General features: G+C 28.0%; 3 protein-coding genes across 3 annotated transcripts; all 3 read left to right on the top strand.

The window, feature by feature from the left end:
• The first annotated feature begins 5,415 nt into the window (after window positions 1-5,415).
• LOC130803775 (LOB domain-containing protein 36-like) lies at window positions 5,416-6,824 on the top strand. Its single transcript, XM_057667975.1, has 5 exons — window positions 5,416-5,873; window positions 5,963-6,121; window positions 6,211-6,351; window positions 6,441-6,599; window positions 6,692-6,824. The coding sequence occupies exons 1-5, from the start codon at window positions 5,416-5,418 to the stop codon at window positions 6,822-6,824; spliced, it is 1,050 nt and encodes a 349-aa protein (XP_057523958.1).
• Window positions 6,825-14,204: 7,380 nt separating this feature from the next.
• Window positions 14,205-15,612, top strand: LOC130803776 (uncharacterized). The gene is made up of 5 exons (XM_057667976.1): window positions 14,205-14,662; window positions 14,752-14,910; window positions 15,000-15,140; window positions 15,230-15,388; window positions 15,480-15,612. The coding sequence occupies exons 1-5, from the start codon at window positions 14,205-14,207 to the stop codon at window positions 15,610-15,612; spliced, it is 1,050 nt and encodes a 349-aa protein (XP_057523959.1).
• A 9,213-nt stretch (window positions 15,613-24,825) lies between these two features.
• LOC130803777 (LOB domain-containing protein 36-like) lies at window positions 24,826-26,235 on the top strand. Its single transcript, XM_057667977.1, has 5 exons — window positions 24,826-25,283; window positions 25,373-25,531; window positions 25,621-25,761; window positions 25,851-26,009; window positions 26,103-26,235. Exons 1-5 carry the CDS (start codon window positions 24,826-24,828, stop codon window positions 26,233-26,235), a joined length of 1,050 nt encoding a protein of 349 aa, XP_057523960.1.
• Window positions 26,236-26,525: the final 290 nt, after the last annotated feature.

Here is a 26,525-nt window from a genome sequence, read left to right on the forward strand (position 1 = left end):
CGATTCAGTTTCAAATCGGTTAATATTCTTAGTATTCAGTTCACTTTCGGTCATTGGAGTCGATTTAGATAATATTAAGTTATATAAATCAAGTCTAGTTGATATCGATCTTCGGTCATAAACGAGAACGTTGAAGATTTGGGCGGGTCGTTGATGTTGGGTTCAATCAGATGTATGACGGGTTAGGTGTGGTTCGCGTCAGTTGATATATGACTACAAATGAATTTAAATTCAACAAAATTCAATTACAGGTTAACTTCGATTTAATAAATTATCTGAATTTAAATTACATGTTAACTTAGATTTGATAATTTTATTTTAAATTTATCAAATAATTTTAAATTATTTTGGCACATATAGATCAGATGTAATATTTAGTAAAATTTAAACATTTAAACATCTAATCACTTTAAGAAACAACCCTAAAAATAGTGAATGTATATTAAAAAACTACCCTAAAAATAAAAAAGTTAATAACAAATTTTAAAAAGTAAAAATAAGACTCAACTAACTTAATCTAAACGTTTTGCATTATATAACATCTATTATGTGTTAACGAACCAAGTCAACTAAAAGTTCAAGCTAATGGTTGAGGCCTCATAATATGTCATATACCCTAACAAGCCCTATTACATGAAAGTCTTTTGGGCTAGAAATGTGAATGTGACGCAAGTCTTAATTTTATACTAAGTGTCAATGAACCAACTCACATAATATGTTATATACTCTAACGTGCCCTTCACCTGAAAGCCTTTTTATTTGGTGCTAGAAGTGTGGATGCGACACATGCCTTAATTTTACTAAGTGTCAATAATTCAACTCAACTAAAAGTTTAAGCTAATTGTTGAGGCTCTAGAATATTTTATACTCCCTTCGTTCTCTACTGAAGTTCTCATAAGAAATGTTCACGGAAATTAAGAAAAATACAATTTTTTTAGATAGTGGATACATTATTTTATTGAATAATAAATTTGATGGACAAAAAGTAGGGGACCATAAACATTAAAAAATATTGAAATAAAATTAATGAAAAAAATATAGAGACCACAACTAATAAAAAAATATTTTTATAAAGTTAGTGGGAAATATGGGGAACAACAAGGAATATAAAAATACAAATTCTTTATGAGACGATCTCACCGTGAGCCATACCTCATATTTGGATTAAATATCCCATTAACAGAAACTTTTAGCTTATAGGATTCTTGCTTTAGGGAACGGAGGGAGTATACTCTAACGCTAAGGGGTGTTTGGCAGTTGGCTTTTACGTTAGTTTTTTAGTTGGCTTTTGGTTTTTGGCTTATTGATTCTTTGTCTTACCAGATTACTTGCTCTCGGAATAAAATCGATTACATTTATTCCCAAATTGTAATTCTTTTCCTCATAATATTCATGCACAATCTGTGCTTCCGCCCTTATTTTGTAAGAATTATTTTTGTCAAAACTAATTTTAAGTATGTTTTATTTGGATATAGTGATTTATGACGACGTCGTAAATACAGGTAGTGTAACAAAAGGAGCATGCTCATCGATCATTGTATAATAATAACGGCGGTATAAATGGTTTTAATTTCCTTAAATGAAATTTTGATAAAGAATTTTAAGGAGAGTTAAGAAAAATTGAATCTTTTATATAGTGGAGAAATTATTTTACACAAATTGTTGTGAGAGACGGTCTTTTCAAGAGACGCATTAAATATATCGGATATATAGCCCAATTAAAATAAATTAAAGAGAAAATAAGAATATGACCCTTTTTTTTTGAGGTCGTCTTTTTGAGAGACGATCTCTCACAAGAGTAGCCGATTATTTTATTGAATAATAAATTTCATGAAGGAGAAGCAAAGACCATAATTATCTAAAATATATTAAAAGAAATTTAGTGGAAAAATAAAGAGACCATAACTAATAAAAAAATATTTTTATAAAGTTAGTGGGCCAAAAATATAAAAACATATAATAAATGGTACATAATAATCTTAACAACTATCAGTGGTGAATTAATAAAAGAAATCAAGTGATTATGTGATGTCAAATATTTTAAATTAATACATCCACAAAAATTCAAACACCTAGAAAATTACCAAATACATTATCAAGCTAATTAAACAAATGATAATAAATCCACCTTTTACTAAGACTCAATTTAAAAAAATTTCAAAAAATCAATTATTCTAATTGCTATATTCATCAAAATTTTTAGGCATTACTAAAGTTCGCCACCCTTTTTATTTTATCACCACCCCCTCCTAATGAAATTACAAATTTGCCTTTGGACTTTAAAAAATTACAAATTTGCCTTTGGACTTTAAAAAATTACAAATTTGCCATTGGATTTTAAAACATTTTTTTTATTAATTTTATTTATATTATTATTGGTATTATTATTATTATTATTATTATTATTATTATTATTATTATTATTATTAATATTAATATTAATGTAGTATGTATCATTTTGATGCAATGATGGCGACGTAGTACTAATACAAAAGTAGCTTGCTGTTTTTGGTGACTTCATCGTCATACGGCGAGTATATAAGATAATTAACTTGTTAATTAGGATGAGAATTTTAGTCACCTTGTACTTTTTTTAAAACTTCTGTTGAGAATTAATTGACGTGTCAACACATTTTTAGTTTAATTTTCATTTTAATGATTTTTTATTAATCAAAATATGAATAGCTTATATTTTCATAATGTCATAATAAATAGTTAAGATATTGAGGGTGTTTGACAAATAGCTGATAGCTATTAGCAAACAGATAATTACGGTGTCTGATTCGACCAGCAAATAGTTAAAATATTGAGGGTGTTTGACAAATAGCTCTAATGCGAAAATTCAACTTACCCATCTGCTAAAACAGAAAAATAAAAATACCCATAAACTAAAAATTACATATAAAAATACCCATCCACCAAAATTTGCAAACAAACATACCCATCAACTAATAGATTAAATTAAAGAAAAACTGTTTACCTAAGAATTCCTGCAAAAACGCCACGAACATTTGCAATTTGACCTCTGAAACTAAGCAACACAAGATGCATATCTATGTTTGAAGGATACAGTTGGGACCATGAGTTTATTCAGGAGAAATGGGAAAAAGGAAGCAAGGGAAATATGGGAAGTGCGAAATAGGAAGTGAGAAAAGACAGAACCCTCAATTGTTCATTAAGGAGGGAGTAATTTGTATTGCGTGACATTTAGAATAAAATGAATCATATTAGTCTAAGTTTCCTCAAAGAGTTGTTGTCTAGTTGATTAATCAATATTCAATATAACTCGTCTTGTACGAGATCGTCTTACTATAAAACGGACCCACATAATTAATACAATTTTATAATTAATGACTTTAAATTATAAGCGATCACTTTAACAAAATAAATGTTTATAGACCAACCCAATTAAAATTGTATTACCATAAAACAGTCTCATTTAAGAATATGTGAAATATGTAAATTTTAAACTAACGGCATCCTTTATAAATAAACTTAAAAAAAATTTTCAATAGTCCTAAAAACAATTTTCAATAAGTTCATGCAATAATGAATAAATTTTAAAAAAACATCATATTATTAAAATAATTTTCCTACGATCTATGTATTTATTTGATGGGAAACCTCGTACCTTTTAAAAAGTGATTGCGTAAATAATTTATCGCACAGTTGTAAATTTATTGTGGTACAAATATATTATTTGATGGTGAAAACATCAAATGTAATATGTTTAATAAAATTTGAACATTTATACATATAATGATTCTTGTATTTTTGAAAAATACCCTAAAAATAAAAAGGTTAATAATAAATTAAATAAAAATAAAAGTGAGACTCAACTAACTTAATCTAAACGTTTCACATTTATAAAAGAAAAAGTCCTAAATTCTGCTGACTAATTAAATTAAATCTTCGCATATGACGTATAAATAAATTTCTAAAAAAATAATGTTAGAAGAGAGAAATAATTGGATCGTAAAACTCAAACTAATTAACGGACTCCTATTTCATACGCTTGAAGAAAGAAATCATTGGATCATAGTAAAACTTAACAAATTAACGGCAAAGTGTTATTAAAAGTGACTAACTACAATTGTTAACTTACACTCCAATTGGATAGTAATAAATAATTTTAATTTTAATTTAGCTAATTGAACTTAAACTTACTTTTATACTATTATAAAATTTTTATATTTCAAAAGCAACAACCTAAAAATAGGAAGGATAATAATAAATAAAAAAAAAATTAAAGTAAGACTCAACTAATTAACGACTAGTTTTTTAAATTTAAAATTACATTTAAACTATATCACATTGTTATATAACAAAAAGTAAGACTCAATTCATTGACGTTATGCATCTAGCTTAGCTTAACTTACATTTAAAGTGTATGCCTAATTTGTTGCTATTCGTAATTCTTTTCCTCAGATTGATCAATAATTTGTGCCGCCTCATTCCAACAACTTGGGAATTATAATCTTCACAGGTTTTTCTTTAATTTCCTTTTTTTGGTTTGCTTCTTGCTTGATTTAATTAGGTCAAGTTGTATTAATGTGTGAGATCATTTTAAGCGTTTGGATCTATATTAATCTATTATGATATTGTTGATCACTTTATCCAAAGTAAACAAACAAATCATAATTCGCATTCATCATCTTGATCTTGATTTTCTTCCCCGCAATGGAAGATAACTCAAAAAAACATAAGCCTTGCGCCGCATGTAAATAGAAAACGTTAAAAATGGTGCTTTAATATATTTGTATTTAACATTTTGATTATTTATTGAAGTGTAATTATAAGACAACAAAAGTTATTACATATAAAATCCTTAAAAAATTAGATAATGAAAACTAACAATATTAAACCGTTAGTGATTAAAAATAATAGTTGAAAAATCATTCACACTAATATTAATGATCAATACAATGCACCAGATCTATATTCAGTTTAACGACCAAGTTTTAATTGTTGGAAGATCAAAGTCTAATTGCCGTTAGATGAGATAAAATAATAGTATAAAACATTAAGTATTAATTTTTATAATTAATTTAAGATAAATTTGTTCAAGTTTTAGAGTAGTTTAAAATTACCCATAAATTTTACCCAAAAAATAATAGGATTTTCAATTATTTATTTTTTAAAATTTAAAGTTCAAATTTAATTTACCAAATTAGAATTGTCAAATGCACGCATACAAATTATAGACGTTGTATGCTACTCCTAATTAATTAGAAGTCTAATTAATCTCAGCTTATTATTCATTCTTTGTCTTACCAAATCTATCTTGTTTATGCACACAAATTGTTTGTGTTGTAGTGCCCAGGATTTTTCAAACGATAACGTTCAAATTGTGCAAGACAACAATCGTCCATTAGCCCCTTACTTTCAAGGAGTACGAGATCGAAGAAGAATAAAATGGAAGAATACGGAAAGGATAATTCACAAAAGAAAGTAAAGAGTTGTGCTGTATGCAAACATCGAAGGACGAAATGTAATAAGGACTGTCCATTAGCCCCTTACTTCCCAGCAGACAATCCCCAATTGTTCAAAAACGTAAATAAATATTTTGGTGTTACATATATGATTAACGCTCTTAGATCAACGCCTCCTAATTTGCGTGATGATCTTATGACATCCATTATCTATAGCGCTAATGCTCGCGTCATGGATCCCGTCCGTGGGTGTTTAGGTGAAACTCAAACATTATATTCGAAAATTGCGCTCGCTTGGACAGAGCTACATTGTTTGCGTTCTCTGATTCAACAATTTGCTAATCAAAAAGATAAAAATCAACGCTTTGATAATCAACACTTTGAGCATCCACAATCTATTCCCTCGTACCACCAACCACAACCAGTGAATACTCAACACAGGTTTTTCTTTCTATTTGATCCTTAATAATTATTTGCTTAGCTTAGCTTTTGTGATTTTATTTAATTAATGCGGGTCATTTTTGTTGCAGAGCCAGTAACGACGATGTTCCACTTTCTGTCGATGATTACGTTGTTGATGAAGCTGTTTTCGTTGAATGCCCTGACCAACAATTTCAAAATCAACACTTTGAGAATCAACAATATATGCCATCATTCCACCAACCATATCATGGGAATAACCAATACAGGTTTTTCTTTCTTTTTGTTTCCTTAGTTATTGGCTAAGCTTAGCTTTTGAGATTTTATTAAATTACTTAGGGTTTTTTTGTTGCTGTAGTGCTATTGACAATGACCCTCTTCCTTCTTATAATTACGTCAGTGAAATTGATTTATTTGGACGCACTAATCAAGAATTTCAAAATATACAATCTATGCCCTCATCGTTTCCCCAACTTCAACATGGGAATACTCAACACAGGTTTTTCTTTCTATTTGTTCCTTAATAATTATTGGCTTAGTTTAGCTTTTGTGATTTTATTTAGATAATGCGGGTCATTTTTGTTGCAGAGCCAGTAACGATGATGTTCCACTTTCTGTCGATGATTACGTTGTTGATGAAGCAGTTTTCGTTGAATGCCCTGACCAACAATTTCAAAACCTACACTTTGAGAATCAACAATATATCCCATCATTCGGCCAACCCCATCAAGGGAATAATCAATACAGGTTTTTCTTTCTTTTTGTTTCCTTAGTTATTAGCTTAGTTTAGCTTTTGAGATTTTATTGAATTACTTAGGGGTTTTTTTTTGTTGTTGCAGTGACATTGACAATGACCCTCTTCCTTCTTACGATTACGTCACTGAAACTGATTTATTTGGACGCATTGATCAAGAATTTCAAACATCAATGCCCTCATCGTTTCCCCAACCTCAACCTGGGAATACTCAATAATTAAGGTTTTTCTTTTCTCTTAATTTCTTTCCATAATTATTAGCTTCACTTCTGAGATTTTATTTAATTAAATAGGGTTATTTTTATTGCAGTGCTGGCGCGATGACCAACTTTCTTCTTAATTACGATTACGTTGTCGAGTATCAAAGTTATTAATATAATAATTTAATTTTCTTATTGATTGATTGTATTACAAATTAATTAAATAAAGTTAGCTGTTATTGTCCTTTTTCATTTGTTTTCCTTGTTCTTATAGTACGAATTTCTTTTAAAATTCTAAATAATATTATGGAAGTGAATTGGTATACTGTTAATTGTCCTCGTTTTTCTCTAATCCTCTTTGTTTGCTTACTACCCAAGTTTTAGTTGTTGGATTATCAAAGTCAAAATTCTTTACATGAGATAATAAAATAATTGAATAAAATGTTAAGTAACTTATGATTAAGTTCAAATTAATTTGTTCAAGTTTTACATACACTGGTTTATAACCTGATCATCCTTAATTATAGTGTATATCACATAAATTTAGCTAAAAATTTGTAGTTCAAATTTTAGTTTTAAAATTATATTTCAATTTGTAAGTTTTGAACAAGTCAAATTTATTTTGAATTCTTATACTTAAGGTGAGAGTTTGAATCTTAGATATAATTAGGAAGAAAAAAATCTCAAATAAGTTTTAATAAAGTTTAAAATCTTTAGGTTAAAAATTATATTTTTAATTTATTAAACCCAATGTTTTTAGACTATTAATGTTGTAGTTGTTCGTATGCTAATCAAAAGTCTGATAAATTATAGTCGTTGAAGTTCTAAATTTAAAAAAGCAAAGTGAATTGGAAAAGTTTATTTTGATCAAATGAACAAATGAACTAAAGAATGTCATGTGGCAGTTGATTGTTCCTTTAAATATATTTTATACTGGCAACGTCTTAGTCTCAACACATCACGAAGTGCTACATCCCAATGTATTATTTACCAATTTCAATAAATATGTTTTTATAAGTAACTTTTATAAACACATACATTATTTCATACTATTAGCTAAAGTCAAAGTAACGACAATAAAAAAATTAAACTTTATTAATATTAATGTAATATTAAACACAATCTTATCCATATAAAAATGAAATTATGTTTGTACACTAGTCTTTCCAATATTTGCATATGCAATAATGCTATCTTAAATTGTTAGGCCATGAAAAACTATAACAAAATGATCTCTTAAAATTAGTGAGTCCTTATATGAATGTATTTCTTTTGTAATTTTAATGAAATACGAGGTGCATATACTTTATCATTCAACGAGATATCATTCCAAAATTATATTGTTATGGGAGTAAGGATTTTAATGACGTTTAAAGTGTATACATTATCTATAATCGATCAACCAATAAGATTGCAGATTAACACAAAAAATCTTGCTCTCTTTTCTCTCCATTTTTTTGCCTCAAAAAAACTCTAGCCTCCATTGTTAATTTGGGGCTACTATCAACCTTATTGTTGATAATAAGCTCCTAATCTCTTTATTTTTTTTCTTTGTTTTTTTTCTTTTTTAGTTACATATAAAATTTATTTTCTTTATATTATAGTGTTATTCTATTCATTTATTGGATTCGATCTACCCATATATATTGGATTTTAAAGTCTACAATATAGTTCTGTTTCTTTTTATTTCCCTTTTAGTATTGGCAAATCCTCACGTTATAATTCTCATACATACGACCTTCTCTAAAACAACTTGTAGAAATGACAATCAGTCAATCACACGTAAAACACATTTATGTTATAACAATGATCTCTCTTATCGTAAAACCTAAACTGAATTAATTTCACTTATTGGGTACACAAAGATTAGGGATATAAATAGAGGTGTCCAAACACGTGTTCATATCGATTTTGGAGTAGGTGAAAATCAGTTCGAGTGAAATTCGATTCAGTTTCAAATCAGTTAATATTCTTAGTATTCAGTTCACTTTCAGTCATTGGAGTCGATTTAGATAATATTAAGTTATATAAATCAAGTCTAGTTGATATCGATCTTCGGTCATAAACGAGAACGTTGAAGATTTGGGCGGGTCGTTGATGTTGGGTTCAATCAGATGTATGACGGGTTAGGTGTGGTTCGCGTCAGTTGATATATGACTACAAATGAATTTAAATTCAACAAAATTCAATTACAGGTTAACTTCGATTTAATAAATTATCTGAATTTAAATTACATGTTAACTTAGATTTGATAATTTTATTTTAAATTTATCAAATAATTTTAAATTATTTTGGCACATATAGATCAGATGTAATATTTAGTAAAATTTAAACATTTAAACATCTAATCACTTTAAGAAACAACCCTAAAAATAGTGAATGTATATTAAAAAACTACCCTAAAAATAAAAAAGTTAATAACAAATTTTAAAAAGTAAAAATAAGACTCAACTAACTTAATCTAAACGTTTTGCATTATATAACATCTATTATGTGTTAACGAACCAAGTCAACTAAAAGTTCAAGCTAATGGTTGAGGCCTCATAATATGTCATATACCCTAACAAGCCCTATTACATGAAAGTCTTTTGGGCTAGAAATGTGAATGTGACGCAAGTCTTAATTTTATACTAAGTGTCAATGAACCAACTCACATAATATGTTATATACTCTAACGTGCCCTTCACCTGAAAGCCTTTTTATTTGGTGCTAGAAGTGTGGATGCGACACATGCCTTAATTTTACTAAGTGTCAATAATTCAACTCAACTAAAAGTTTAAGCTAATTGTTGAGGCTCTAGAATATTTTATACTCCCTTCGTTCTCTACTGAAGTTCTCATAAGAAATGTTCACGGAAATTAAGAAAAATACAATTTTTTTAGATAGTGGATACATTATTTTATTGAATAATAAATTTGATGGACAAAAAGTAGGGGACCATAAACATTAAAAAATATTGAAATAAAATTAATGAAAAAAATATAGAGACCACAACTAATAAAAAAATATTTTTATAAAGTTAGTGGGAAATATGGGGAACAACAAGGAATATAAAAATACAAATTCTTTATGAGACGATCTCACCGTGAGCCATACCTCATATTTGGATTAAATATCCCATTAACAGAAACTTTTAGCTTATAGGATTCTTGCTTTAGGGAACGGAGGGAGTATACTCTAACGCTAAGGGGTGTTTGGCAGTTGGCTTTTACGTTAGTTTTTTAGTTGGCTTTTGGTTTTTGGCTTATTGATTCTTTGTCTTACCAGATTACTTGCTCTCGGAATAAAATCGATTACATTTATTCCCAAATTGTAATTCTTTTCCTCATAATATTCATGCACAATCTGTGCTTCCGCCCTTATTTTGTAAGAATTATTTTTGTCAATACTAATTTTAAGTATGTTTTATTTGGATATAGTGATTTATGACGACGTCGTAAATACAGGTAGTGTAACAAAAGGAGCATGCTCATCGATCATTGTATAATAATAACGGCGGTATAAATGGTTTTAATTTCCTTAAATGAAATTTTGATAAAGAATTTTAAGGAGAGTTAAGAAAAATTGAATCTTTTATATAGTGGAGAAATTATTTTACACAAATTGTTGTGAGAGACGGTCTTTTCAAGAGACGCATTAAATATATCGGATATATAGCCCAATTAAAATAAATTAAAGAGAAAATAAGAATATGACCCTTTTTTTTTGAGGTCGTCTTTTTGAGAGACGATCTCTCACAAGAGTAGCCGATTATTTTATTGAATAATAAATTTCATGAAGGAGAAGCAAAGACCATAATTATCTAAAATATATTAAAAGAAATTTAGTGGAAAAATAAAGAGACCATAACTAATAAAAAAATATTTTTATAAAGTTAGTGGGCCAAAAATATAAAAACATATAATAAATGGTACATAATAATCTTAACAACTATCAGTGGTGAATTAATAAAAGAAATCAAGTGATTATGTGATGTCAAATATTTTAAATTAATACATCCACAAAAATTCAAACACCTAGAAAATTACCAAATACATTATCAAGCTAATTAAACAAATGATAATAAATCCACCTTTTACTAAGACTCAATTTAAAAAAATTTCAAAAAATCAATTATTCTAATTGCTATATTCATCAAAATTTTTAGGCATTACTAAAGTTCGCCACCCTTTTTATTTTATCACCACCCCCTCCTAATGAAATTACAAATTTGCCTTTGGACTTTAAAAAATTACAAATTTGCCTTTGGACTTTAAAAAATTACAAATTTGCCATTGGATTTTAAAACATTTTTTTTATTAATTTTATTTATATTATTATTGCTATTATTATTATTATTATTATTATTATTATTATTATTATTATTATTATTATTATTATTATTAATATTAATATTAATGTAGTATGTATCATTTTGATGCAGTGATGGCGAAGTAGTACTAATACAAAAGTAGCATGCTGTTTTTGGTGACTTTATCGTCTTACGGCGAGTATATAAGATAGTTAACTTGTTAATTAGGATGCGAATTTTAGTTACCTTGTACTTTTTTTAAAAATTTCTGTTGAGAATTAATTGACGTGTCAACACATTTTTAGTTTAATTTTCATTTTAATGATTTTTTATTAATCAAAATACAAAAATAGCTTATATTTTCATAATGTCATAATAAATAGTTAAGATATTGAGGTTGTTTGACAAATAGCTGATAGCTATTAGCAAATAGATAATTACGGTGTCTGATTTGACCAACAAATAGTTAAAATATTGAGGGTATTTGACAAATAGCTCTAATGCGAAAATTCAACTTACCCATCTACTAAAAAAGATAAATAAAAATACCCATAAACTAAAAATTACATATAAAAATACCCATCCACCAAAATTTGCAAACAAACATACCCATCAACTAATAGATTAAATTAAAGAAAAACTGTTTACCTAAGAATTCCTGCAAAAACGCCACGAACATTTCCAATTTGACCTCTGAAACTAAGCAACACAAGATGCATATCTATGTTTGAAGGATACAGTTGGGACCATGAGTTTATTCAGGAGAAATGGGAAAAAGGAAGCAAGGGAAATATGGGAAGTGCGAAATAGGAAGTGAGAAAAGACAGAACCCTCAATTGTTCATTAAGGAGGGAGTATTTTGTATTGCGTGACATTTAGAATAAAATGAATCATATTAGTCTAAGTTTCCTCAAAGAGTTGTTGTCTAGTTGATTAATCAATATTCAATATAACTCGTCTTGTACGAGATCGTCTTACTATAAAACGGACCCACATAATTAATACAATTTTATAATTAATGACTTTAAATTATAAGTGATCACTTTAACAAAATAAATGTTTATAGACCAACCCAATTAAAATTGTATTACCATAAAACAGTCTCATTTAAGAATATGTGAAATATGTAAATTTTAAACTAACGGCATCCTTTATTAAATAAACACAAAAAAAATTTTCAATAGTCCTAAAAACAATTTTCAATAAGTTCATGCAATAATGAATAAATTTTAAAAAAACATCATATTATTAAAATAATTTTCCTACGATCTATGTATTTATTTGATGGGAAACCTCATACCTTTTAAAAAGTGATTGCGTAAATAATTTATCGCACAGTTGTAAATTTATTGTGGTACAAATATATTATTTGATGGTGAAAACATCAAATGTAATATGTTTAATAAAATTTGAACATTTATACATATAATGATTCTTGTATTTTTGAAAAATACCCTAAAAATAAAAAGGTTAATAATAAATTAAATAAAAATAAAAGTGAAACTCAAGTAACTTGATCTAAACGTTTCACATTTATAAAAGAAAAAGTCCTAAATTCTGCTGACTAATTAAATTAAATCTTCGCATATGACGTATAAATAAATTTCTAAAAAAATAATGTTAGAAGAGAGAAATAATTGGATCGTAAAACTCAAACTAATTAACGGACTCCTATTTCATAGGCTTGAAGAGAGAAATCATTGGATCATAGTAAAACTAAACAAATTAACGGCAAAGTGTTATTAAAAGTGACTAACTACAATTGTTAACTTACACTCCAATTGGATAATAATAAATAATTTTAATTTAAATTTAGCTAATTGAACTTAAACTTACTTTTATACTATTATAAAATTTTTATATTTCAAAAGCAACAACCTAAAAATAGGAAGGATAATAATAAATAAAAAAAAATTAAAGTAAGACTCAACTAATTAACGACTAGTTTTTTAAATTTAAAATTACATTTAAACTATATCACATTGTTATATAACAAAAAGTAAGACTCAATTCATTGACGTTATGCATCTAGCTTAGCTTAACTTACATTTAAAGTGTATGCCTAATTTGTTGCTATTCGTAATTCTTTTCCTCAGATTGATCAATAATTTGTGTCGCCTCATTCCAACAGCTTGGGAATTATAATCTTCACAGGTTTTTCTTTAATTTCCTTTTTTTGGTTTGCTTCTTGCTTGATTTAATTAGGTCAAGTTGTATTAATGTGTGAGATCATTTTAAGCGTTTGGATCTATATTAATCTATTATGATATTGTTGATCACTTTATCCAAAGTAAACAAACAAATCATAATCCGCATTCATCATCTTGATCTTGATTTTCTTCCCCGCGATGGAAGATAACTCAAAAAAACATAAGCCTTGCGCCGCATGTAAATAGAAAACGTTAAAAATGGTGCTTTAATATATTTGTATTTAACATTTTGATTATTTATTGAAGTGTAATTATAAGACAACAAAAGTTATTACATATAAAATCCTACAAAAATTAGATAATGAAAACTAAGAATATTAAACCGTTAGTGATTAAAAATAATAGTTGAAAAATCATTCACACTAATATTAATGATCAATACAATGCACCTGATCTATATTCAGTTTAACGACCAAGTTTTAATTGTTGGAAGATCAAAGTCTAATTGCCGTTAGATGAAATAAAATAATAGTATAAAACATGAAGTATTAATTTTTATAATTAATTTAAGATAAATTTGTTCAAGTTTTAGACTAGTTTAAAATTACCTTATCATTTCTATATTGTATTACCCATAAATTTTACCCAAAAAATAATAGGATTTTCAATTATTTATTTTTTAAAATTTAAAGTTCAAATTTAATTTACCAAGTTAGAATTGTCAAATTCACGCATACAAATTATAGACGTTGTATGCTACTCCTAATTAATTAGAAGTCTAATTAATCTATGCTTATTATTCATTCTTTGTCTTACCAAATCTATCTTGTTTATGCACACAAATTGTTTGTGTTGTAGTGCCCAGGATTTTTCAAACGACAACGTTCAAATTGTGCAAGACAACAATCGTCCATTAGCCCCTTACTTTCAAGGAGTACGAGATCGAAGAAGAATAAAATGAAAGAATATGGAAAGGATAATTCACAAAAGAAAGTAAAGGGTTGTGCAGTATGCAAACATCGAAGGACGAAATGTAACAAGGACTGTCCATTAGCCCCTTACTTCCCAGCAGACAATCCCCAATTGTTCAAAAACGTAAATAAATATTTTGGTGTTACATATATGATTAACGCTCTTAGATCAACGCCTCCTAATTTGCGTGATGATCTTATGACATCCATTATCTATAGCGCTAATGCTCGCGTCATGGATCCCGTACGTGGGTGTTTAGGTGAAATTCAAACATTGTATTCGAAAATTACGCTCGCTTGGACAGAGCTACATTGTTTGCGTTCTCTGATTCAACAATTTGCTAATCAAAAAGATCAAAATCAACGCTTTGATAATCAACACTTTGAGCATCCACAATCTCTTCCCTCGTACCACCAACCACAACCAGTGAATACTCAGCACAGGTTTTTCTTTCTATTTATTCCTTAATAATTATTTGCTTAGCTTAGCTTTTGTGATTTTATTTAATTAATGCGGGTCATTTTTGTTGCAGAGCCAGTAATGACGATGTTCCACTTTCTGTCGATGATTACGTTGTTGATGAAGCTGTTTTCGTTGAATGCCCTGACCAACAATTTCAAAATCAACACTTTGAGAATCAACAATATATGCCATCATTCCACCAACCATATCATGGGAATAACCAATACAGGTTTTTCTTTCTTTTTGTTTTCTTAGTTATTGGCTAAGCTTAGCTTTTGAGATTTTATTAAATTACTTAGATTTTTTTTGTTGCTGCAGTGCCATTGACAATGACCCTCCTCCTTCTTATGATTACGTCAGTGAAACTGATTTATTTGGACGCACTAATCAAGAATTTCAAAATATACAATCTATGCCCTCATCGCTTCCCCAACTTCAACATGGGAATACTCAACACAGGTTTTTCTTTCTATTTGTTCCTTAATAATTATTGGCTTAGTTTAGCTTTTGTGATTTTATTTAATTAATGCGGGTCATTTTTGTTGCAGAGCCAGTAACGATGATGTTCCACTTTCTGTCGATGATTACGTTGTTGATGAAGTTGTTTTCGTTGATTGCCCTGACCAACAATTTCAAAATCTAAACTTTGAGAATCAACAATATATGCCATCATTCCACCAACCCCATCATGGGAATAACCAATACAGGTTTTTATTTCTTTTTGTTTCCTTAGTTATTAGCTTAGCTTAGCTTTTTATATTTTATTTAATTACTTAAGGTTTTTTTGTGTTGTTGTAGTGCCATTGACAATGACCCTCTTTCTTCTTACCATTACGTCACTGAAACTGATTTATTTGAACGCATTGATCAAGAATTTCAAAAATCAATGCCCTCATCGTTTCCCCAACCTCAACCTGGGAATACTCAATAATTAAGGTTCTTCTTTTCTCTTAGTTTCTTTCCTCAATTATTAACTTCGCTTCTGAGACTTTATATTTAATTAAATAGGGTTATTTTTGTTGCAGTGCTGGCGCGATGATCAACTTTCTTCTTAATTACGATTACGTTGTCGAGTATCAAAGTTATTAATGTAATAATTTAATTTTATTGTTGATTGATTATATTACAAATTAATAAAATTAAGTTAGCTTTATTTTCCTTTTTCATTTGAATTCCTTTTTCTTATAGTACGAATTTCTTTTAAAATTCTAAATAATATTATGGAAGTGAATAGGTATACATAGTATTAATTGTCCTCGTTTTTCTCTAATCCTCTTTGTTTGCTTACTACTCAAATTATGATTAAGTAACTTATGATTAAGTTCAAATTAATTTGTTTAAGTTTTACATACACTGGTTTATAACCTGATAATCCTTAATTATAGTGTATATCACATAAATTTAGCTAAAAATTTATAGTTGAAATTTGAATTTTAAAATTATATTTCAATAAGTAAATTTTGAACAAGTCAAATTTATTTTGAATTCTTATACTTAAGGTGAGAGTTTGAATCTCAGATATAATTAGGAAGAAAAAAATCTCAAATAAGTTTTAATAAAGTTTAAAATCTTTAGGTTAAAAATTATATTTTTAATTTATTAATCCCAATGTTTTTAGGCTATTAATATTGTAGTTGTTCGTATGCTAATCAAAAGCCTGATAAATTATAGTTGTTGAAGTTTTAAATTTAAAAAAAAACCAAAGTGAATTGGAAAAGTTTATTTTGATCAAAAGAACAAAAGAACTAAAGAATGTCAAGTGGCAGTTGATTGTTCCTTTAAATATATTTTATACTGGCAGCGTCTTAATTTCAACACATTATGAACAGCTAGATGCCGATGTATCATTTACCAATTTCAATAAATATGTTTTTAAAAGTAACTTTTATAAACACATACATTATTTCATACTATTAGCTAAGTCAAAGTAACAACAATAAAAAAAAACTTTATTAATATTAATATAATATTAAACACAAACTTATCCATATAAAAATGAAATTATGTTCGCACACTACTTTTTCTAATATTTGCATATGCAATAATGCTATCTAAAATTGTTAGGCCATGAAAAACTTTAATAAAATGATCTCTTAAAGTTAGTGAGTGCTTATATGAATGTATTTCTTTTGTAATTTTAATGAAATACGAGGTGCATATACTTCATCATTCAATGGGATATCATCCCAAAATTATATTGTTATGAGAGTAAGGGTTTTAATGACTTTTAAAGTGTATACACCATCTATAATCAATCAGCCAATAAGAGTTGCGGCCATCCTTCCTTCCCCAAATCCCGTCTATAGTTTTTCTACGAGAGAGATACACTAGGTAGGATGATGATAATGAAGACCCTATACTTAATATTTACCTAATTAGATGAAGCGCTATAGTCAAAAAATAACATTAATATATCTCGAAGATACATTATAAGTATTAAACTCAAAATTAAATAAATAATCCAAAATGAATTTTTAATATATGTAACCATGTCTTTTTGGAAACTTTGATATTTATATATTATCAAAGTTATTAAGTACTACTTACTCAAGTCTACATTTATAGTTTGTTTTGTTGAAAAAATTAAAGATTTAGTCAATTATATATAAAATTGAATTAAAGTTTTAAGGCTTAGTCATGATAATATTCATGCTTCGTCTTCTGCTTCGGGCAATAATAAAGGAAGACGGCGATGTGATATTTGCTTTAACAATGCTATCAATGGAGCAGAAACGATGTCGTTTCATTTCTGTACAAACGATGTCGTTTCATTTCTGTACAAACGATGTCGCTGTTCGGGATTTTCGAACCACTGCGGCCCCATTGCTCCTCCTTCAAAGACGCCGCTTAATGGCCGGTGATATGATTAATTTAGGGTTTTAAAATTAAATATGATTAATTTAGGGTTTATGAGGTCGTTGAATGTAATCAATCTATGATGGTTTCATTTTTGGGTTTGTTTGATGGATGATTTTATCTCTAGTTTAGGATATTTTCTCAATTTTTTGTAGATTAGATATATCAAAAGGTTATGCAATTGTACTAGCTATCAATAAAATTCTACTTTTATTTTTACCTAATTAATTTGTTTAATTTTTTAATTGTTTAATTTTTATTTGTGTCTCTTTAATCTTTGTGTTTTTTAATATTTTCTACTCCTATTTTATTTAGTTGTTACATATCGTAAAAACTATTATTCACTACCATACACTAATATTCATTAATATGAAGTATGTTTTTTCTCCCTCTAATTCAGAATTAATGTACGTACCATTCGCTTTTTGGATACTATTTACATTTTACTCTTATTTTGTATTTAACTTTTAATCTAAAAGTGATTAGGAGTAATATTAGTACGTAGTAGTCAATATTGAAATCATAACAATTGAGTAAAAACCGGCAGGAACTTTTCCTTATATAATTTTGTATTTAGCGACTTTTATCAAAACTGTTTTTACTGAGTCTCGACTTTCACGTGGCAGCCCAATAACAAATCAAACAGTCTTGTCTTCCCAGTGACGACTATAGAAGTTATGAATTTAAATATTTTTTAATAGAATAATTCTGAATTGATTAAATCCTCTTGAATTAAATCATGGAAAGAAAAAGGAATTAGTTATCCATTCATACATACTCGAGTTCAAAAAACTCTAGGAATTAACCACTCCAAAATAAAAATAGCATTGGCAACCTAAGAATCTGCTTCTGACAAGCTTTGTGCGTTTTACTTCAGTTTTCGGGTGGCCAGTGGTATGCCTTTTTGTTTAACTGCATTAGGCAGCTTACTAGTGAAATAACTCGGATATTGAAAAGGTTCGTGCAGGAGGGAATGTAGTGGTGCTGTATGCTGCTAAACACCACGGTGTTCATAGAATTGTTTATTTGCTCTTTTTGGAATTCATTGTAAATTGTAGAAGTTGGTCTTTTATTGGTAATGCACTTTTTGGAGGGAAATTTCAGTACCGTGTAACTAAGGAGAGCTTAATGGATCGCCTTTCAACAAATGTTCGAGCAACATGCTGTTTAATGCCCGAGAACTGCAGGTCAGTGTTGTGTGAGTTTGATATCGTTAGCGATTTTCATATCATAGCTGCTGAATTGTTAGCTTTCCAGGCTTCCAGCAATTAATCCGTCTTCGTGTAACAATGAAACTGCAATTCTTTTTTTGAATTTGTGTTTCTAAAATGATAGTTATTGCTCATCTGACTCGGGTATAGGTTAATATTAGGCAATTAGGGTATGATATTTTCGGTTTGGAAGTAAGGTTTTGATATTCAACACTTGTGTAAAGATTTGAAAGCGAACACACCCCCTTGTGGGTTAGTGGTATTAAATAGTGGTAATGGAAATGATTTATAGTGTAAAATTTAATCAAAAGTTCTATATCATTCCCATGGTAATGAACCTTTGATCAAAAAAAAATTTTTTTGTTTACAAATTTCATTACCACCTAATACCACTCTCCCAATAGTAATGCATTGGAATGAATTTTATGAAGAAAATGAGATGATTGAAGTTGGACAAGTATGACCATCAAGATAGCTAAGATATTTTTCATTCAAAATTATACTAGCTTTCATTTCCATTAATACCGTTTATTATCACCTATCAAAAGGGCCGTACATACACTAGTTATAAATATATATATAAATTAGTTAAAGTTCTTACATCAATATTTAATTAAAAATGTGGTCTACAAGATTTCATTAAAGTAAAATCAAGTAATAGTAATGTTATTATAATTGTTATTTGTTGGAGCTGAATATTAGGATGAGTATTAGAAATTGTATTGTTATTATATTGCCCGTATATAATGTGGGCTCATATTTTATATACAAACAGACAACAGTATTAGTATTAGTATTAGTATTGGGAATAGTATGTACTTCCTCTGTTTCTTTTTATTTGTCCATTTTAAGTTTTTTTCATGTTAGTAAAGAGAAATTTAAATTTAATTTTTGAAGTATCTATTGAAGACAAAATATATTCGTGTGTGATGTTGTTAGATTCGTATTGATAGAAAGAATTTTAGTATATATAATGTTTACTATTTTTTATGATACGTACTTAGGGACAATGAGGCTCAAAATTTACTTTCAAAAGTGTGCAAAAAGTAAAGTAGACAAACAAAAAGAAATTAAGGGAGTATCAATAGTGCTAACATTAGTATTAGTATATTAATAATATTAGTAGTATTAGTATTTTTTTAACTGTAATTATAAGCTAGTAGTTAGTATAGTATTATCATGAAATCATTCTAATTAGTAATAGTATTAGTATTATTGTATTCATGTTGGTAATACTATTAGTATATATAGTCCCTCCTATTCATAGAAAATGAGACATTTGGTTTTTACACTAAAACCAAGGAGGGGTGGGGGACCACTTAAAAGTGGGTGGAAAACACTCTTTTTCCATAAAGGGTATTGATATTTATGTGTTATTGTGTTGTTGTAATAAGGGTAATAGGGTAAAAAAGAATGACAAAAATAGAAATGAGACACTTTCAGCGAATTGGCTCAATAAGGAAATGTCTCATTCTCTATGAATAGGAAAGAATATTTGATTAGTATCGTTAGTTCGTTACATAGGAAATAGTATTTATTACTAGATAGATTCCCGTGTAAAATACGGATGTAATAATTATTTACTCATATATATGAATGTATTAATATTAATTTATAAAATTAATTCGTTTACAACATAAACTTAATCATTAAATCTTAGAATTTGTGAAAATAATATAATTGACAAAGCAAAGAAATAATATATTATACCATCAATCAATAAAATTTTATCAAATTGATTATCGTTAAGCTATATTATATTGATGAAATCAACCTACTAAGTCAAGAAATGTTCGTCAATAATTTTTATTAAATGTTAGTTATATAATTTTAACATGAAATACAATACTTTATTTATTACACAAAAACTATTCTTTTGTATATGATCCATCATTGAAATATTTTAGATTTTCCATAAATATCTCATATTTTAATCTAATATTTAGATTTTTATCATGTATGATCATAAAATATTTTTAAGAGAATAATAAAATATATAAACTGAATATAAATTATATAAAATTTGAGCTTAAAACTTAAGATTGTTTATATGAAAATAGAAAATTAATTTTTTTTTTGTCTGTTTATGGTTTGATCACTTATTAATGAAGCAAACTTTAATTTTATTCAAGATTTGGGATAAAAGAATATATAAGTTTATATAAGGAAATATATTTATAGTCAATTAAAAAATATTATATTTTTTAATGAGTTAAGTATTTGCTTAAATATGAAGTCACTTATCAAAAGTTCCCATGTTAACAATAGAAAAAAGGCAGGAAAAATATCATCATTGTTTTTAAAGTAGTTAAAGTTGAGAATTTAAGATTGACTTCCCAAACCTTATCATTCTCAAATTTTGCATTTATGATTTCATAATTGAAATCCATAAGTTGAAATGAAATTTTTTTTTCCAAACACTACATAAGGGAACAGATTTAATTTTTTTCGTATCTTTCAGAAAAAAAATCCCACCTGCCAAGTACAAGATACTGGGAGGCTCCTCAAATTTGTTTTTTCTAATGCTCATAGATTGTTTAAAGTTTCATACATGATCAAGACTCTTAAATCATTGTCTCCTGATGATCATCATAAGGCCATGCATGACATTATCTTCATTGCTAACGCACGTGCCAATGATCCTGTCGGTGGTTGTAAGCGTATTATTGATTCTTTGTCTTACCAAATTGCTTACTTTCGGAATGAATTCCATCATATTAATGCCCAAATTCATGCTATTCGTAATTCTTTTCCTCGTAATATTCATCTACAATATGTGCCGCCGCCGTCATTCATCGAGCACCCTGAGAATTTTAATCATTATTACAGGTTTTTCTTTAATTTAATTCCTCCGTATATGTTTTATTTTTGGTCCTTTACATAAAAAAGATTCATAATAATATACAAAATTAATTTTTTGGGTATGTGCAGTGACCAAATTTCTTTAAGCGAAGACGTTTAAATAACTGATTCAAATCAGAACGTCTTAAATCATCGAATCGGTCTGAATAAAGGTACATACAGCTATATAATTGGTGATGTTAAATAATGTTATTTTGTAACAAATATTTTTATCAAGTAGTTATTAATGTAGTATGTATTATTTTGATGCAGTGATGGCGAAGTAGTACTAATACAAAAGTAGCATGCTGTTTTTGGTGACTTTATCGTCTTACGGCGAGTATATAAGATAGTTAACTTGTTAATTAGGATGCGAATTTTAGTTACCTTGTACTTTTTTTAAAAATTTCTGTTGAGAATTAATTGACGTGTCAACACATTTTTAGTTTAATTTTCATTTTAATGATTTTTTATTAATCAAAATACAAAAATAGCTTATATTTTTATAATGTCATAATAAATAGTTAAGATATTGAGGTTGTTTGACAAATAGCTGATAGCTATTAGCAAATAGATAATTACGGTGTCTGATTTGACCAACAAATAGTTAAAATATTGAGGGTATTTGACAAATAGCTCTAATGCGAAAATTCAACTTACCCATCTACTAAAAAAGATAAATAAAAATACCCATAAACTAAAAATTACATATAAAAATACCCATCCACCAAAATTTGCAAACAAACATACCCATCAACTAATAGATTAAATTAAAGAAAAACTGTTTACCTAAGAATTCCTGCAAAAACGCCACGAACATTTCCAATTTGACCTCTGAAACTAAGCAACACAAGATGCATATCTATGTTTGAAGGATACAGTTGGGACCATGAGTTTATTCAGGAGAAATGGGAAAAAGGAAGCAAGGGAAATATGGGAAGTGCGAAATAGGAAGTGAGAAAAGACAGAACCCTCAATTGTTCATTAAGGAGGGAGTATTTTGTATTGCGTGACATTTAGAATAAAATGAATCATATTAGTCTAAGTTTCCTCAAAGAGTTGTTGTCTAGTTGATTAATCAATATTCAATATAACTCGTCTTGTACGAGATCGTCTTACTATAAAACGGACCCACATAATTAATACAATTTTATAATTAATGACTTTAAATTATAAGTGATCACTTTAACAAAATAAATGTTTATAGACCAACCCAATTAAAATTGTATTACCATAAAACAGTCTCATTTAAGAATATGTGAAATATGTAAATTTTAAACTAACGGCATCCTTTATAAATAAACACAAAAAAAATTTTCAATAGTCCTAAAAACAATTTTCAATAAGTTCATGCAATAATGAATAAATCTTAAAAAAACATCATATTATTAAAATAATTTTCCTACGATCTATGTATTTATTTGATGGGAAACCTCATACCTTTTAAAAAGTGATTGCGTAAATAATTTATCGCACAGTTGTAAATTTATTGTGGTACAAATATATTATTTGATGGTGAAAACATCAAATGTAATATGTTTAATAAAATTTGAACATTTATACATATAATGATTCTTGTATTTTTGAAAAATACCCTAAAAATAAAAAGGTTAATAATAAATTAAATAAAAATAAAAGTGAAACTCAAGTAACTTGATCTAAACGTTTCACATTTATAAAAGAAAAAGTCCTAAATTCTGCTGACTAATTAAATTAAATCTTCGCATATGACGTATAAATGAATTTCTAAAAAAATAATGTTAGAAGAGAGAAATAATTGGATCGTAAAACTCAAACTAATTAACGGACTCCTATTTCATAGGCTTGAAGAGAGAAATCATTGGATTATAGTAAAACTAAACAAATTAACGGCAAAGTGTTATTAAAAGTGACTAACTACAATTGTTAACTTACACTCCAATTGGATAATAATAAATAATTTTAATTTAAATTTAGCTAATTGAACTTAAACTTACTTTTATACTATTATAAAATTTTTATATTTCAAAAGCAACAACCTAAAAATAGGAAGGATAATAATAAATAAAAAAAAATTAAAGTAAGACTCAACTAATTAACGACTAGTTTTTTAAATTTAAAATTACATTTAAACTATATCACATTGTTATATAACAAAAAGTAAGACTCAATTCATTGACGTTATGCATCTAGCTTAGCTTAACTTACATTTAAAGTGAATGCCTAATTTGTTGCTATTCGTAATTCTTTTCCTCAGATTGATCAATAATTTGTGCCGCCTCATTCCAACAGCTTGGGAATTATAATCTTCACAGGTTTTTCTTTAATTTCCTTTTTTTGGTTTGCTTCTTGCTTGATTTAATTAGGTCAAGTTGTATTAATGTGTGAGATCATTTTAAGCGTTTGGATCTATATTAATCTATTATGATATTGTTGATCACTTTATCCAAAGTAAACAAACAAATCATAATCCGCATTCATCATCATGATCTTGATTTTCTTCCCCGCGATGGAAGATAACTCAAAAAAACATAAGCCTTGCGCCGCACGTAAATAGAAAACGTTAAAATGGTGCTTTAATATATTTGTATTTAACATTTTGATTATTTATTGAAGTGTAATACTGACCTTGTATTTGTTCAGGTTAATTATAAGACAACAAAAGTTATTACATATAAAATCCTTAAAAAATTAGATAATGAAAACTAACAATATTAAACCGTTAGTGATTAAAAATAATAGTTGAAAAATCATTCACACTAATATTAATGATCAATACAATGCACCAGATCTACATTCAGTTTAACGACCAAGTTTTAATTGTTGGAAGATCAAAGTCTAATTGCCGTTAGATGAGATAAAATAATAGTATAAAACATTAAGTATTAATTTTTAAAATTAATTTAAGATAAATTTGTTCAAGTTTTAGACTAGTTTAAAATTATCCAAAAAATAATAGGATTATCAATTATTTATTTTTTAAAATTTAAAGTTCAAATTTAATTTACCAAATTAGAATTGTCAAATGCACGCATACAAATTATAGACGTTGTATGCTACTCCTAATTAATTAGAAGTCTAATTAATCTATGCTTATTATTCATTCTTTGTCTTACCAAATCTATCTTGTTTATGCACACAAATTGTTTGTGTTGTAGTGCCCAGGATTTTTCAAACGACAACGTTCAAATTGTGCAAGACAACAATCGTACATTAGCCCCTTACTTTCAAGGAGTACGAGATCGAAGAAGAATAAAATGGAAGAATACGGAAAGGATAATTCACAAAAGAAAGTAAAGAGTTGTGCCGTATGCAAACATCGAAGGACGAAATGTAACAAGGATTGTCCATTAGCCCCTTACTTCCCAGCAGACAATCCCCAATTGTTCAAAAACGTAAATAAATATTTTGGTGTTACATATATGATTAACGCTCTTAGATCAACGCCTCCTAACTTGCGTGATGATCTTATGACATCCATTATCTATAGCGCTAATGCTCGCGTCATGGATCCCGTACGTGGGTGTTTAGGTGAAACTCAAACATTGTATTCGAAAATTGCGCTCGCTTGGACAGAGCTACATTGTTTGCGTTCTCTGATTCAACAATTTGCTAATCAAAAAGATCAAAATCAACGCTTTGATAATCAACACTTTGAGTATCCACAATCTATTCCCTCGTACCACCAACCACAACCAGTGAATACTCAACACAGGTTTTTCTTTCTATTTGATCCTTAATAATTATTTGCTTAGCTTAGCTTTTGTGATTTTATTTAATTAATGCGGGTCATTTTTGTTGCAGAGCCAGTAATGACGATGTTCCACTTTCTGTCGATGATTACGTTGTTGATGAAGCTGTTTTCGTTGAATGCCCTGACCAACAATTTCAAAATCAACACTTTGAGAATCAACAATATATGCCATCATTCCACCAACCATATCATGGGAATAACCAATACAGGTTTTTCTTTCTTTTTGTTTCCTTAGTTATTGGCTAAGCTTAGCTTTTGAGATTTTATTAAATTACTTAGGGTTTTTTTGTTGCTGCAGTGCCATTGACAATGACCCTCTTCCTTCCTATGATTACGTCAGTGAAACTGATTTATTTGGACGCACTAATCAAGAATTTCAAAATATACAATCTATGCCCTCATCATTTCCCCAACTTCAACATGGGAATACTCAACACAGGTTTTTCTTTCTATTTGTTCCTTAATAATTATTGGCGTAGCTTAGTTTTTGTGATTTTATTTAATTAATGCGGGTCATTTTTATTGCAGAGCCAGTAACGACGATGTTCCACTTTCTGTCGATGATTACGTTGTTGATGAAGCAGTTTTCGTTGAATGCCCTGACCAACAATTTCAAAACCTACACTTTGAGAATCAACAATATATGCCATCATTCCACCAACCCCATCAAGGGAATAACCAATACAGGTTTTTCTTTCTTTTTGTTTCCTTAGTTATTAGCTTAGTTTAGCTTTTGAGATTTTATTGAATTACTTAGGGTTTTTTTTTTTGTTGTTGCAGTGACATTGACAATGACCCTCTTCCTTCTTACGATTACGTCACTGAAACTGATTTATTTGGACGCATTGATCAAGAATTTCAAACATCAATGCCCTCATCGTTTCCCCAACCTCAACCTGGGAATACTCAATAATTAAGGTTTTTCTTTTCTCTTAATTTCTTTCCTTAATTATTAGCTTCGCTTCTGAGATTTTATTTAATTAAATAGGGTTATTTTTATTGCAGTGCTGGCGCGATGACCAACTTTCTTCTTAATTACGATTACGTTGTCGAGTATCAAAGTTATTAATATAATAATTTAATTTTATTATTGATTGATTGTATTACAAATTAATTAAATAAAGTTAGCTGTTATTGTCCTTTTTCATTTGTTTTCCTTGTTCTTATAGTACGAATTTCTTTCAAAATTCTAAATAATATTAT

Source organism: Amaranthus tricolor, chromosome 17 (genome assembly GCF_026212465.1).
Source record: "Amaranthus tricolor cultivar Red isolate AtriRed21 chromosome 17, ASM2621246v1, whole genome shotgun sequence".
NCBI lineage: Eukaryota > Viridiplantae > Streptophyta > Magnoliopsida > Caryophyllales > Amaranthaceae > Amaranthus > Amaranthus tricolor.

What these genes read in the sequence shown, in the direction of transcription:
- LOC130803776 (XM_057667976.1), top strand. Translation starts at nt 14,205, where the DNA reads ATGAAAGAATATGGAAAGGATAATTCACAAAAGAAAGTAAAGGGTTGT. An exon ending in CATGGGAATAACCAATACAG is followed by an intron (nt 14,911 to 14,999) that starts GTTTTTCTTTCT and finishes TTGTTGCTGCAG; the next exon opens with TGCCATTGACAATGACCCTC. An exon ending in CATGGGAATACTCAACACAG is followed by an intron (nt 15,141 to 15,229) that starts GTTTTTCTTTCT and finishes TTTTTGTTGCAG; the next exon opens with AGCCAGTAACGATGATGTTC.
- LOC130803777 (XM_057667977.1), top strand. Translation starts at nt 24,826, where the DNA reads ATGGAAGAATACGGAAAGGATAATTCACAAAAGAAAGTAAAGAGTTGT. An exon ending in CCAGTGAATACTCAACACAG is followed by an intron (nt 25,284 to 25,372) that starts GTTTTTCTTTCT and finishes TTTTTGTTGCAG; the next exon opens with AGCCAGTAATGACGATGTTC. An exon ending in CATGGGAATAACCAATACAG is followed by an intron (nt 25,532 to 25,620) that starts GTTTTTCTTTCT and finishes TTGTTGCTGCAG; the next exon opens with TGCCATTGACAATGACCCTC.
- LOC130803775 (XM_057667975.1), top strand. Translation starts at nt 5,416, where the DNA reads ATGGAAGAATACGGAAAGGATAATTCACAAAAGAAAGTAAAGAGTTGT. An exon ending in CCAGTGAATACTCAACACAG is followed by an intron (nt 5,874 to 5,962) that starts GTTTTTCTTTCT and finishes TTTTTGTTGCAG; the next exon opens with AGCCAGTAACGACGATGTTC. An exon ending in CAAGGGAATAATCAATACAG is followed by an intron (nt 6,600 to 6,691) that starts GTTTTTCTTTCT and finishes TTGTTGTTGCAG; the next exon opens with TGACATTGACAATGACCCTC.